The sequence below is a fragment of the Nicotiana attenuata genome, chromosome 1, assembly GCF_001879085.1.
Source record: "Nicotiana attenuata strain UT chromosome 1, NIATTr2, whole genome shotgun sequence".
Lineage (NCBI taxonomy): Eukaryota > Viridiplantae > Streptophyta > Magnoliopsida > Solanales > Solanaceae > Nicotiana > Nicotiana attenuata.
In genome coordinates, this window is record NC_031989.1 from 4,993,648 (window position 1) to 5,009,023 (window position 15,376).

At 36.0% G+C, this 15,376-nt stretch overlaps 1 protein-coding gene across 2 annotated transcripts; it reads left to right on the top strand.

Annotated features, from left to right (window-relative positions):
- LOC109227556 (putative proline-rich receptor-like protein kinase PERK6) lies at nt 3,360-9,035 on the top strand. Of its 2 annotated transcripts, none has more exons than XM_019392783.1 (9): nt 3,360-3,444; nt 3,755-4,667; nt 5,668-6,225; nt 6,712-6,798; nt 6,888-6,958; nt 7,055-7,131; nt 7,359-7,500; nt 7,648-7,809; nt 8,475-9,035. In XM_019392783.1, exons 2-9 carry the CDS (start codon nt 3,830-3,832, stop codon nt 8,685-8,687), a joined length of 2,148 nt encoding a protein of 715 aa, XP_019248328.1. In that variant the 5' UTR covers nt 3,360-3,444; nt 3,755-3,829; the 3' UTR covers nt 8,688-9,035. The 2 variants fall into 2 exon arrangements, with proteins under 2 accessions (XP_019248328.1, XP_019248367.1); XM_019392822.1 differs by lacking the exon at nt 3,360-3,444 and adding an exon at nt 3,565-3,657.

Sequence of the window (15,376 nt, forward strand, 5' to 3'; positions counted from 1 at the left end):
TGCATAGGTGCACTTACAAAGTCAGAGTCGTACATGCTACATGACAAAGGGTAGAAACGGTTACGAGATTGGAAGGATTCCGACCAAACGTCATGGTGTGAGAAAGAGGCCTAAAGGGGGGAATGCGCTGGCCTTTGGATTTATTTACAGAACAGTTGCCTAGATGGCAAGGACAGTATTTAAACCATTCGTAAGAGTTATCCGGTTATAAGACCGATAAGTGCATCAGCTAACATTCGAGGACAAATGTTCCAAAGGGGGGAATGATGTTACACCCCGTAGTATTGTACATTGAATTTGTCGTAAGATAATTGACATCAGTTCAAGGACAAGATTATTTTGAGGTGATAAGTATTACGATATTTCAAACAAGTGATAAGTAAATTCGTGAAGGTGAGTGATAAGTGTATTTTACCTGATCTTAACCATATAATTTTTCTCAGCAAAAAGCATAAATGTTATCATGTTTCTTCCATATTTTTAACTAAATTTTGCAGGAATAATTTTAGAAGAATTGTCGTACAAAGCAAGAAAAACTTCAAGAAAAATACTACAAAGAAGTAAAAGATCAAGTTATGATGGAAAAAATAATTTGGCAAAGGAAAATGAACACATAAATGACGTTGGACTTTGATGATGCACCAAACCAACACTTACCATGAAGACATCTCAACTTGCCGGGACAAATTTAGATTTACAGGACAAAATCTCAACTTGCAAATGAGTAATCAGATTTGCCATGACAAATCCAACTTACCAGTACCAAATCGAGAAGATCATCATAACTTTCTCTCTTATATAAGAAGGGATTTACCGATCAGAAAGGGCATCGCAGTAGAGAGAAAGCTTAGAGCTAGAAGTTTGAATTCAAATTCTTAATAAGCTTCTCTGTTTTATTTCTTTTACTAGTATCGAGTTATCTTTTATTTTAAATCACAATAGTGGTTTAGTTGTTGTGTCTAACAGTGTAGGAAATTACTCTAGTTCCTGCTTTTAATTAAATAGGGGGAATTATTCTTCTTGAATATTTCTTTCTATTTTCTTATTTAATGGACAAGAATATTTTCATTGTTAGTACTAATTCCATTATGGAGTAACTTTTCTTGTGTTGGAAGAAAACGGATCTTAATATTTCTATATAATAGTAGATATTATTCCTCAAATTCACATGCTTGAGCTAAAACTTTTTATTTAACTTTTATCAGCTTTTACTGTTAGACGTTATTTGATTTATTAACATCTATCTATCTTGTACTACATATTAACTGTTTATTAATTCTGTAAACGAGAGAGGCGGAAGAAATAATATAGTTAATTGTATTATTGATAGATGTATATATTTATTCAATAATATCTATCTCTTTTATGTTATAATTAATTGTACACTTATTTGTAATCGAGATAGGCGAATAATGTAATAATCAGTTATAACAAGTAGGGTAACCGAAATGGACTTACTAACAAGAGCATGTTTTAATTTAATCATATATTTCTGGTTCTTGAGTATTACTATTTTGAAGATTAATTTGTATAACCGAGAGGAGTGCAATTAATTATTCAACTTGAGTAATAATATATATTTGTAATCGTGAGAGGCATTTATACATTTATGAGAGATAGAAATTGAGGAATACTAATTCTACTATATAACATAAATATTAAGTGAAGTCGAAATCCCAACACCTTTTTATTATATCCGTGAAAAATAAAATATTTTCTATTGCTCTATTTATGAATTTTTAGTTAGTTAATTTATAACTCAACTCTTTCTGATTTTCTCAAATAGTAATTAAAACAAGAAACGTCTGTAGAATAGATAAACCAATCTCTGTGGGTTCGACATCTTTCTATACTATTATTTGACAGAGTACGAGTTAGAATTTTATATACACTAGACACTCGTCAGTGAGAGGGTAAGCGAATCGAAGAAAATGAGTTCCATCGAAGTTTGACAATTTGGGGATAAAATACGGTCCAAGCTATAATACCCCGTATTTATGGACTAGTGTCATACAAGGTACCACATGACCATGATAGTAATATGCATAAAGTATGTTAAAAGTGAATAGTATTTTAAGTAATTTAAGATAATTCTTAATTATGTGGATAATTGGGTAAATATTGATTTTAGGGGAAGATTAACTAATTAATTAAGGCTTTTGGATAAGCCTTAACGTGGCAGCCAAATTGTGACTCCTAAGTCCTTAGTCATCTTATCAAAGTGGGTCCCACACCACCAAGACTTAAAAACTTCTCTAAGTCACAAATGAAAATGTTTACATCTAAGTAATGGGTGAAGCTTCAGCCAAAAAAAGTTCATACGAGATTATTATGTAATAGCACCGTGAGGTGCAGTTCTAAGAGAACACAGTACAATCTTTCTCAAAAATATCATATCTGCCGTCACGTGTTTTATCACAAAAGACGTGTATTAGAGGGATTGTCAAGAGAATCGACTCAGGTCTCGATAGACAGGTTGAGAGTCCTCCAAGTAAGCTATCAGCTTAGCAGAAGGTGTTGGTGCGCTCCATTTGCTCAGGAGTTGCCTATTTGGTCAGTATGATTTGGTCATGTGTTGATTGGTAAGGCGGGGCCCTGTCCCGACCTTTCTGACATTTATGTACTCTTAGAGGCTTGTAGACATATGTCATGAATGTGGATACTTGTATGGCCTTATCGGCCTATGTTTTGAGATTACAAATGATCATGTCGGCCTTATAGACCCGTATGTGACATGTATAAGTTTTTATATCAGGATTGAGCCGTCCTATATTGAGTATTCCCTTATGTTTATTCCGGTTAGCCCATAACAGCCCTTTTCGGCCCATTTACCAATGATAGTACGATAAGAAAGATATATTACATTGGTACTCGGTTGAGTAAGGCACTGGATGCTTGTCGTGGCCCTTCGGTTTGGATCGTGAAACTACTCAAGTTGCAGTCATCGAAATAATACAATATAATATACAATATAACACGTACATTATGAAACGATACATAACTACCGTCCAAACAGCTGACTTTGAAACTGGTTTTAGTTCAACTATGTATGTGGTTGACAATTTGCATGGAACAGTTGAGCGCAAGAAGTGGAAAGATCAAAGTCACACGTGTGCTGAAATTACTTAGATCAAACCAAATTGACAAAACTGTATAATTAAATGAGTGAAATTTGAAAATATGGTTGTTCATTTAATTTGACAAATAAAGAATATCTAGTCAATGTTATTTAAATCATATTCAAGGTTTTTTCATAAAGATTAGCCCTATGATTAATGAAATATATAAAAAAATTTGTGTTTTAAATGTAGTGATTAGTTCCCTAATTTTAGGAGGAGTATGAGGATGGAAAAGCAGCTCTTAGTTTCTCCGTAAAAATTATACTCAATGCAACATGTTTTTACTCTTCTTCCTTTGAGAATCCTCACTGCCCTTCTCCTAAAGGTATCACATTTTCTCCTCATCTCCTCTCTCTTTCTTCTTCTTCTTTAACATTTCATCTCTTTAATCTTTGTTTTTTTAAATACAATATCACCTTTATATCATTTTTGTTATACAATGACATTAAATATCGATTCTGTATTGTGAAAATCTATAATGGATCTCATTGAGTATTGTTAGTTTCAAGTTTTATTGTTATTGGGATCGTACAGTATGGTTAGTTTTATGTTTTTTTGGGGTTAAGTACTCTTATGATTTCTTGAATGATGATTGATAATTGTTTACTAAACAAAATTTATTTTGGAATGAACAGGGATCAATACTTGGGAGATCGGCAGAATTTGCGTAACTTGTTCTAACGCAGATTGTGACAAAGACTTTTATTAAAATGTCTTCGTCATCATCTGAGGAATCTCCACCGTCAGATTCATCATCTTCAAATTCACCACCATCAGATTCATCATCTTCAAATTCACCACCATCTTCCTCATCATCTCCACCAAATAATTCAAATTCTCAATCTCCTCCTTCTGACAATAATTCATCATCTGGAAACGATAATAGCTCCTCTTCTTCCGGTGACAATAACAATAACAATAACAATAATAACTCAAACTCTCAATCTGCTCCTTCTAACAGTAACAACAACAATAACAATAATAATAATAATTCAAACTCTCAATCTCCTCCTTCTAACAGTAACAACAACAACAATAATAATAATAATAATAATTCAAACTCTCAATCTCCTCCTAATAATAATAATAGTAATTCAAACTCTCAATCTCCTCCTTCTAACAATGACTCCTCATCTGGAAACGATAATAATTCCTCTTCAAATGATAACAACAACAGTAATAACAACAATAATAACAGTAATAACAACAATAATAATCATAATAACAATTCTGATAACAAGTCATCACCGCCTCCACCGAAATCATCGGATTCATCAAAAGGAGGTTCATCGGCTCATCCGCCGCCGCCACCCTCTCCACCATCACATAATTCTCCTAACTCAAGATCTCTTGCCCCTCCAAAGAATCCCTCATCAAAGTCAGATGCTAAAGATAACAAAACAGCACTCAGGGTTGGAGTTGCTGCTGGAGCAGGATTATTGTTTCTTGTTATGATAGTATTCCTCATATCTTGTTGTAAACGAAAGAAGAAAAGGAAGCATGCTCAAATTGGCTACTATAGAGACAATTCTCACGGAGGAGTCATGAGTATAGATCTTACTTTATCTTTTTTTGTTATCTTAATTTAATTGTGTGCTTTCGACATAACATATTGCATTAAGGAAAAGAACATTTCATACATTGGTAGAAAGATCAATAAAAGTGTAATTACCGAATACCAATTTGGTTTATAAGTACACAAGCACTACATGTAAGATGAAAAATTGGCTCTTTTTCTTTCATTTTTTCCGTTCTCTGCTTTGCCCTACTTTTTATTTGGTTGTATCATATTAGATGAATTCTTCCATCCCAAAATTCAATATCTTGTTCACTTTTGAATGTCAACCCATTTATCCTTGACCAATAATGTTTGTGTACATCTGTGGCATTTTTAAAATGTTTATATTGCCTTACTTTTCGTGTAAATTTTATATATCTAAATTATTACTGTAAATCATTTTGATATTCTTGTTACTTTGCCAACAAGGGTTGCGGTGGATTGGTAAGTACTCCTTCATCATTAATCAAAGGTTTCGAATTCGAGTCCCTGGTATGGAGTCGTCTTTGTTAGGGAGCGCTTTACCCCTTAACGTGAGACTTTCCAGCGCGAATCCGGATTTAGTCGGTCCCCAATATAAATATCGGACACCGGATGGGAAAAAAAACATATTATTGTTACCTTACTTAAAACAACATCCTTTTTAGAGTCCCGTGTTGAAAATAGAATTCAAAAAAATAACTTCTACATATCCAACTTTTTCTTAGAAAGTACTTGTGTATTATGTATATGTTTCAACGGTCAAAGGAACATATGTTCTTAAGGTTGGTTCTGCCTATTATGAAAAATTACAATTTTAATTGAAACTAAACAATTTCAATACAATTGATAATAGTGCTTGTCCACAATTCTACCTCCAAAATTCAGGCAATCCATTTTTTTTGGATAGAAAATTATGATATCACGACTCAAGTCTTCTTCTTGTTTCTGTTCGTCTATATTCATATTTCTTTCTTTATCAATTTCTAACGTTAATTATGTATTTTACAGACAGTCGTCACTACTATAATACCAGTGGACAACATGGGAACAATTGGCAGAATAACAACAAACTCCAATCAACAGATCAGTTTGGCAAAATGCCACCTAGTGCACAAGTAAGTTCAGAACACAGTTGGCCAATTGCGCCACCGCCGCCGCCACCAATGATGAGTAGTAGTGAAATGAGTTCTGCAGCTTTCTCTGGTCCACATCAACCTCCTTTACCACCACCACATCCAGCAATGGCTCTTGGTTTTAACCAAAGTAGTTTTACTTATGATGATTTAGCAGCTGCAACTGGAGGATTTGCTAAGGCTAATCTTTTAGGACAAGGTGGTTTTGGTTATGTACATAAAGGAGTTTTACCTAATGGTAAAGAGATTGCTGTTAAAAGTTTAAAATCTAATAGTGGACAAGGTGAAAGAGAGTTTCAAGCTGAGGTTGAAATTATAAGCCGTGTACATCATCGTCATCTCGTGTCTTTGGTTGGGTATTGTAGTGCTGGCTCTCAAAGGATGCTTGTTTATGAATTTGTTGCCAATAATACTCTTGAATATCACCTCCATGGTACGTATGCTTTATTTGCAAAACACTAGACTAGAAGTTTCCGGATAGAAGTCATTTTATAAAAAAAAAATATATATTTTTTAGAATTTTTTTTCGATATTTGGTGAGAGTTTGAAAAGAATATTTTTGAAAAAAAAACTTTAATTGTTAAAAAAAAAATAATATTTAACAAATCGGATAGTGTTTGATAAAATTTTTGAGTATTGATGGATGATAATGAGTGATGTATTGTCAAAACTATTATTATGATTGTGAATAACTTGTGAAAAATTCAACCTAAAAAAAAATAGGATTGATGATAATGTATAAGTATTTTCAGGCACAAAATATCAAAAAATGACTTACTTCCTGGAAAATATATACTGAAAAATAGCTTTCGTCAATATAAAACATGCACACTTATTAAGTTTAAATACAGAACCTTTCTTAATTGTTAGTATTTCTTGTTTGGAAATATCTCATATTTCCTTTATTTCATTCTTTTAGGAGCTGGTCGTCCACCTATGGACTTCAATACAAGGCACAGAATTGCATTAGGATCTGCGAAAGGCTTTGCTTATCTTCATGAGGATTGTAATTAACTTCAACTTTTTGCATAATTTTCACCTTTACAATTTGAATTATTTTTGTATTTTCATATCTAAGTACTATTTTGTTCACAGGCCACCCTAAAATTATTCATAGAGACATTAAAGCTGCAAATATCCTATTGGACGAAAATTTTGAAGCCAAGGTATATATTGGACTATCTATCAATTATGGGGAATTTTCTTTCACTTAGATACACAAATAATATCATTATCACGAATCTGACAATTGTTTTCATTAGGTGGCTGATTTTGGATTAGCTAAGCTTTCATCTGACACCAATACTCATGTATCCACCCGTATAATGGGAACTTTTGGGTGAGTATCCTAAAATATTTATTAAAATGACGTCTATTATTTCTTTTTAATTTTTAATTTTTAATTTTTTGCTATCATTTGTTGTTTCGGTAATTGCTCTTCAATTACTATAATGTCTTATTTCACCTAAAAAGGTGAAATTAGTTACTTTAATTTGCATCATGTCTTAGTGGGTTTAATTAAAATGAAATAAATGACGTGAAATTGTTTGTATGGATAATTAACAGGTACTTAGCACCAGAGTATGCTTCAAGTGGCAAACTAACTGAGAAATCTGATGTTTATTCGTATGGAGTTATGCTTTTGGAACTTATAACTGGACGTCGTCCAATAGATATGGATGGTGACGATGATACCTTAGTTGAATGGGTAATTTTCAATATTGTTTGATACAACTACAAGTTATTTCGACTACATAATTTATGATATAATCTATATATAAGTAGACAACAGTACATCAATATTCTAATTTGTGGTAAATAATTTGTCATTCCTTTTTCGACAATTTATATGCAGGCAAGACCTATTCTCATTCGTGCAACAGAGGGTGGAGATTATGATGAACTAATAGATCCACGTTTGGAGGGGAAATTTGATGCACAACAGATGTTATGTATGGTGGCATGTGCTGCTGCATCAATCAGGCATTCTGCTAAAAGACGTCCGAAAATGAGTCAGGTTAGTTTTCTCTTGTTTTTTTCTTGTTTCAATTTTGTGAGGAGAGCCTCAGAGACACGATAAAGTTATCTCTATGTTACCTATATGTCACGAGTTCGAGTCGTAGAGTAGGCTGTTTACATTAGGTCCCTTGGGCAGAGGCGGATCTAAAATTTTTATAACATGTGTGCACCACTGAAGAAAGGAGAAAAAAGAACGTATTAAGTGGGAATTGGTCCTTGCTCCTCTAGCTAAACAACTTAGCATTCAACAAAATGCACCATTTAGCCTCTTTGGAGCATGGGTGTTAGCGGATAATATTAATTCTAGAAAATATATACATAAAATACCTACTTTGATAGAGAGACCATGAGTTCACGTGCCCAATGTATTAGCCAATAAATCCGTCCTTGCCCTGCGGTCCTTCCTTGAACTCTGCGTGAGCGTAGGATATTTTGTGCATTAGATTGCCCTTTTCAATGGCGCAATGTTGTACACAAGATTTCTTATATACATTGAGGTGTATAATTCAAAAGCATGTTATAATTTTTCTTAGTTATTAAATTAGGATTATATTTCCTTTGAAACAAAAAGTTTAAAAAATATATATTTTTAATTTAAAAAGGGGTGGTCTTATGATATGTTTTAAAAAATATTGATTAATGAATTGCGTTACATATATACAGATTGTACGTGCTTTAGAAGATGATGTTACTTTGGACGATTTAAATGAGGGAGGAAAACTTGGCCATAGTGCAACTCTTAGTTCTGGTGGAAGTTCTGAACATGATGGAGGTTCATATGACATAAGAAAATTCAGAAAATCCAGCATGTCAAGTCAAGAATACTCAAGCAGTGAAAATGGTGAATCTCGTGAATTTCGCCAAAGCAAGAAGTGAACATGTTGCCCTTAATCAGAATCAATATTGCTCTTGAAAAAAATGGGGGGTTACTTCAACTTTCCATGTAATTATCAATTTCATTTGTTTATGTATAATTACTAAATTATAGACACAATACACAATCATTGACCAATTTGAACTTGATCAGAAAGATGCTTTAGGTACTTAAGATTGGTCTCTTTGGTGGAATAATAATGTTCTTCTATCACGAAGTAGGCGATCGCAATTTTGTGTCAGGATTTCTTTTTGTGAGTTAGTCATCTTGTTTTGTTAAAAGTGAAAACAATTGATGTGCATTGGTTTGCACAATACATTTTGATACAATTTAATTTGCATCCTTGGCTATATGTATTTGGCATTTTATTGCATCTTAATTTTGTTTCACTATTTTATGTTGAATTTCATTGAAGATTCTAGAATAAAACTTGTTGAAATTTCTCAACTGCCTTGTGTAATGTACAGTGTGTAATATATATACACAGCTAAAATACTCCCTATTTCTTTAACCGACTAACCTAACTAACAGTTGTATAATTAACTAATAACAATAGTGGAGTACAGCTGTCATGGATGGTTGAGATTAACTAGACAAACTCAGATAAGCGACACGTGGCAGCCCAAATGAGTGTGGATGCGAACCGTCCCGGAACATTAACTTGTATACGAATCTCCTTTCTCTTTACTCATTTCAGTCGATACATTCAAGAAATAGAGAACCCTAGCCATCACCCATGATCCTCATTGGCCATTAAGGCTTTTCCGGCGACACCCCCCCCCCCCCAAAGTTGGAGGGTGCCTAAAGAACCCCCAACTTGCTTAAACAGTCCCGATGAGATAGCCCAGAGAGGGGTTTAGTAAAAATATCGGTGAGCTGCAAAGGCGAAGGGACGAAAGACAAAGAAATTATACTAGCTTGGTACTGTTGGCGGACAAAATGGCAGTCGAGTTCAACGTGCTTAGTACGCTCGTGAAAAATCGGGTTTTTTGCAATATGGATCGCCGCCTGGCTATCAGAACGAAGAAGAATTGGCAAAATCGGCAGAATCGAAAGGTCATCGAGGAGACGGACCAACCAGGTGAGCTCAGCCACGACACGACGCATAGAGCGGTACTCAGCTTCAGCGGAAGATAGCAAGACGGAGGACTGATTATTGGATTTCCAAGAAATGGGACAACCACCAAGGCTAACAAAGAAACCACTAATAGAGCATCGGGAATCAGGACAAGAGCCCCAATCGGAGTCACAAAAAGCGAGCAGGTCCAAAGAAAGAGAAGCAGTTATGTACAACCCAAGACCAGGGTCCAAAAGCAAATATTGTAAACAGTGATGAGCAACCTGCAGATGAAGATCACGAGGAGCCTGCATAAATTGGCTTAAATGCTGAACGACAAAGGAAACATCACGACGCGTATGCGTAAAAAATTGAGTTTTCCTAGAAGACGGTGATATAAAGTAGGATTAGAGAGCGGAACCCCATGTTCAACATGCAATTTGATAGAAAGATCCAACGTGCAACTGGCCGGAGACAAACCAAGATAGCCAAACTCCTCTAAAAGTTCAAGAGTAAATTTCTGTTGACTGAGAATGATGCCAGAACCATACGAAGAACTTCCATGCCCAAAAAATAAGCTAAGTTCCCTAAGTCCTTAATCTTGAACTCACTGTGTAAAAAGACTTTTAAATTATGTAATTCTTCAACATTATTCCCCGTAAGTAGGATGTCATCCATGTAAACAGCCACCAAAGAAACAAGGTACCAGATTTTTTGTAGAATAGAGAGTAGTTGTTCATAGAATGAGTGAACCCTTTAAAATTCAGAGATGCAGTTCAACGAGCATAGCACTGGCGAGAAGCCTGACGTAGACCATATAGAGACTTCTTAAGTCAGCAAACAAGGTTAGGAGTAGCAAGTGTACGTCCGTCTGAAAATTTCATATAGACCTCCTCATGGAGGTCACCATGAAGAAACGCGTTGTTGACATCTAACTGAAAGGGTCTCCAATTCTTTTTGACTGCCAAAGCTAGGATGCAACATATGGTGGTTATTTTGACGACCGGAGAAAAGGTTTCTGTAAAATCAACCCCTTCCCTATGTATATCACCACGAATCACTAAACAAGCCTTCAATCTCTCCACACTCCCATTAGAGTTTAATTTAACCTTATAGACCTACTTAGATGGTAAACTCTTTCTTCCAGGGGCAAAGGGACCACCTCCCAAGTCTCATTGAGCAACAAAACATCAAGTTCTTTGGCCATAGCTTCTTGACAACCAGGGTGCATAGCTGCCTGGGAATAACTAGAAGGTTCTTGGATATGTGGTAGAGAATTAAGCAACTTCTGATTAGAGGAAGATAAAGCATTGAAAGAAAATTGCAAAGGGGAAATAGGGAAAAGAAAACAAAAGGTAGAAACATCAGTTAAATGCACAATATTACACACATAATCAGCTAAGTAGGAGGCAGTTTTGCGATCCGTGAAAGATCACCGCAGAGCAGTGTGTAGAGGGTCAGGAGAAGAGGAAGAAGCATCAGAGAAAAGAAAGGGATCGGGTACATTAGAGGAAGATGAACTAGAGGAAGAAAAGAGAGGAGTGGAATGAGGTGAAGTAGAAGGAAAAGAAATGGAAGAGGACTGAGGAGGAACTAGGAGTAGTGATAGGAGACTGGGGAGTAGAATGAACAGAATTAGAGGGAATAGGCATAGGGGAATAATGATATCTAGGAGAGGAGACTGCGATCTGAGGTGTGGTGCCAGAAAAAAGAGGAGAAGACTTAGTGTTTAAGATGGAGAATGGAAAGATTGTCTCATGAAAAACAACATTTCTGGAGACAAAGTTGTATTTAGTTTGTATGTTTAAGAGTTTGTAGCCCTTTTTACCAAAAGGATAGCCAAGAAAAATACAAGCATGAGCCCTAGGATCAAGTTTCCCTCTATGTTGAGACAAAGTAGAAGCAAAGCATAGGCAACCAAAATATTTTAGGATAATGTAATCAGGAGGCTTGTGAAACAAAATCTCATAGGGTGTTTTATAGTGAAGAAGCTTGGTAGGAAATCTGTTGATGAGAAAAGTAGCAGTAAGTAGATATTCTCCCCAGTAATAAATTGGCACTTTAGAATGAAACAAGAGAGCTCTATATGTTTCTAGCAAATGTTTGTGTTTTCTCTCATAAATACCATTTGAGGGGTTCCTACACAAGAGGTTTGGTGTATGATTCCTTTAGAAAGCAAGTAAGTTGTGGTAGCAGTGTTGCTTCCTAGTTCAAGGGCATTAGATCTAATTTTTTGAGTTTGGTGTCAAATTATCTCTCTACCATAGAAATAAAGGATTGTAACACAGTAAAGGCATTGATTTTAGTGCCTAGGAGAAAATTCCATGTGCCCCTACTATAGTCATCCACTATAGTAAGAAAAAATCTAAAACCATCATAAGTAGGAACTTTATACAGTCCCCAAGTATCTATGTGAATTAGCTTAAACGCATGAGAGGTGCAACTGGTGCTAGTGGGAAAAGGTAACTTGTGTTGCCTGGCCATAGGACAAATAGAACAAGGAAAAACATTATCACTAGAACAATGTTGTTTACAGATGGGAATATATCTCATGGTAGATATAGGTAAATGACCTAACCTTACATGCCAAAGATTATCACATGAAACAGTAGAACTAGCTAGACATAGAAGAATATAAAACATTGAAAGCATTGGACAGGGTTTTAGAACTATGCTTAATAGTTGAAGTTTTATTGTCTATGTGCAGGGTGGTTCAAAGCTAAGTTATCAATCGACTTTCTTTCCGTCTTCTTTTCTGCCAGGGGTAGATGCCTTAGATTAAGAAAGGGTTGGTAGGCCCTTAGGCCATTCCTGATGATTCTCTACTGGTCAATTGCTTGGGGTTTGGGACCGTTGCTCTCTTTTTTAGTCGTATAAGGTGCACCGGCTTTGCTTTGACTTGCCTTATCCGTATATTTAGTAATCAATGTAAGAAAGATTATTCTATGATAAGTGGTCCATGGATTAGTAGGAAGATGGATAGAATGCAAAATGTAAAGCCCAGCCTTGATTTCACCAAGAATGTCACACCCCGAACCTGGGCTTGGACGTAACACGACACTCAGTGCCTGACTACATGTGACCGAGCGAACCAACTGGCTAGCTGAATCAACATGTGATATCATGACATACTGAATGCGGAAGATAAACTAACACATGTTAATATACTAAAAGTCTGGATGATATAAATCAAAGTGCGGAAATACTAATACAATTCTGAAACATATTTGCAGCCAACATAGCTTAACATGAAAAGCCCGAGACTCTGTCTAACTGTTACTCTAGTCTATGAAGCCTTTAATGAAATACTGAAAACACTGACTGCCTGAAAATACTGAAGACTGTAAGGTAATGATAATGCCCCGAAAGAACTGGGGATCACTAAATAGCTGGTACGAGAATCCTAGCGCTCTGAATCATCAACCTGTAAATTATTAGCTGCATCGTGAGATGCAGGCCCGGGCAAAAGGGACGTCAGTACATTTGAATTGCACTGGTATGTAAAGCAACTGAAAGAAAGAATTATAAATGCTGAAACTGAAACTGAGCTGATAACTGAGAATCGATAATTGATACTGAAATGATAACTATTGAAACAGAAACTGAAACGGTAACTGATAGCTGATAACTGATAACTAAAATGATAACTGATAACTGATAACTGATAACTGAAATGATAACTGATAGCTGAACTGAACAAAGGAAGTAAGGATATGAATACTCCCTCTTCTGAATGATGAACAACCTGTTTATCTGAATAAGCTATGGCCTCGGGCCCAATATATATGTGCACAAGCTACGGCCTCAGGCCCAAGTATACGTATACATAACTACGGCCTCAGGCCCTAAAGCATAAACTACGGCCTCAGGCCCAAACATGCATAAAGCATAAACTACGGCCTCAGGCCCAGACCTGCATAAAGCATAAACTACGGCCTCAGGCCCAAGTATGCAAAAAACATATAAACTACGGCCTCAGGCCCAAATACAGGTGTTCAACATTCAGGAACTGAGAATCAAACTGCAATACATGATAGTGAAATACTGAATCATATTGAGTTACATGATACCGGAATACTGGATCACACAGAGTTACATAATACTAGAATACTGAATAGGACTAGACTGAGACATGTATTCTTGAACTGATTATGAACACTGAAACTTCAACTGTTTGTGGCATACTGAGTAATCTATACTTAGACTCGAGGGCATCAAACCCAAGTCTATATTGAATACGCACTGAGCTCACAACGTTCAGAATGAAAGTGATGAACGAGTTATGAAGCTAGAGAATAGAAGTTCTGCAACTATTCAAGGAACTAGGCTTAACTATATTTTTTAGGCAATTAGTAACGTGGTAAAAGAAACGTAGTGTAGGGAGAATCATTAACATTCCCAAACATAGAGAGTTAGCCTCACATACCTTAACTTCCTGCTCTTGAGCGTAATACAACATTCGCCCACCCTTTCAACTTTAATCTATATCAATACAAGTCAAAGGGATTCCATATTAGCTATGATGCTCATGTTTTGGTCACTTAAGTATCTTATCAAACACTTGGTGATAATAAAGCTTCATGGTCCTTATTAATGGTGTCTCTACACCCAATAACCCATTCTCTTGTTCCTAAATAAATTCTAAAGTCTCAAATGGTTATAATCAATAGAGCCGTCAATATGGGCTTGGCCCGTTGGGCCAGCCCGGCCCAGCCCGTGATTTAGCAGGGTCGGGCTAGAATTTTTAGAGCCCGGCCCAAGTAACCCCGTGGCCCATGAGGCTTGACTGAGGCTGGGTCGGGCTGGCCCGTGGGCCTAATAAAATATTTATTTAAAATATATAAAAAATAAAAAGTATACTGCCTTTAGAGATGGAAAGTTAGAATTNTTTTTAGTATGGTTAGACTCGTAGAGAGTTACGAGGGTTCTAAAAATGTGAAAGTTATTCGATTCCGAGACGTTGGCTTGAGGGGTGTTTTGGTCATTTTATCTATTTTCGCGCCCTAGCTTTAATTTTAATAGCGCTATCAGTTTTTTGCAATATTATTTATGATATGTAATTGAATTGAATAGATTTGGGCCATTTGGAGTCGGATACTCGTGGCAAAGGCGTGGTTTCTATTGATATCGAGCCGGTTCGAGGTAAGTGGCTTGTCTAACCTTGTGTGGCGGACTTTTCCCCTTAGGATTGTTTTCTTGATATTTGAGTGCCTTGTACGTGAGGTGACGAGCGCGTACTTGAGCCGATTGATGAAAATCCGGTTTTCACTTAAGTTGTTGATATTTAGCTTTCTTTCCTACTTGCCTTACCCTACTTGAAATTATACTTGTGCTAGATTTGGAAAGCATGTTTAGCTGACTTAACTGCCTAATTGCTTAAGGTGTTTAACTGTACTACGTGAAGCATGCTAGGCTAATTCTATCTGTTGCTCTGTCTTTCGTACTTTATTCCTTGGTTTGTTTCTGGATGTGGTTGCACATTTACATTGGGACTACGGATGTGGGATTCTGGTAGCTCCCCCCCCCCCCCTTGTTTGTTTACTTTGGGACTATGGGTTAGATTCCCCGTAGATCCCCCTGCACTTTTACTTTGGGACTGCGGGTTAGATTCCCGATAGATCCCCCTGCATTTTG

Bases quoted from the DNA above. Each gene is read 5' to 3' on its own strand.
- LOC109227556 (XM_019392783.1), top strand. From the start codon at position 3,830: ATGTCTTCGTCATCATCTGAGGAATCTCCACCGTCAGATTCATCATCT. The intron at 7,132-7,358 runs GTGAGTATCCTA...GATAATTAACAG, and splicing joins CGTATAATGGGAACTTTTGG to GTACTTAGCACCAGAGTATG. The intron at 7,501-7,647 runs GTAATTTTCAAT...ATTTATATGCAG, and splicing joins ATGATACCTTAGTTGAATGG to GCAAGACCTATTCTCATTCG.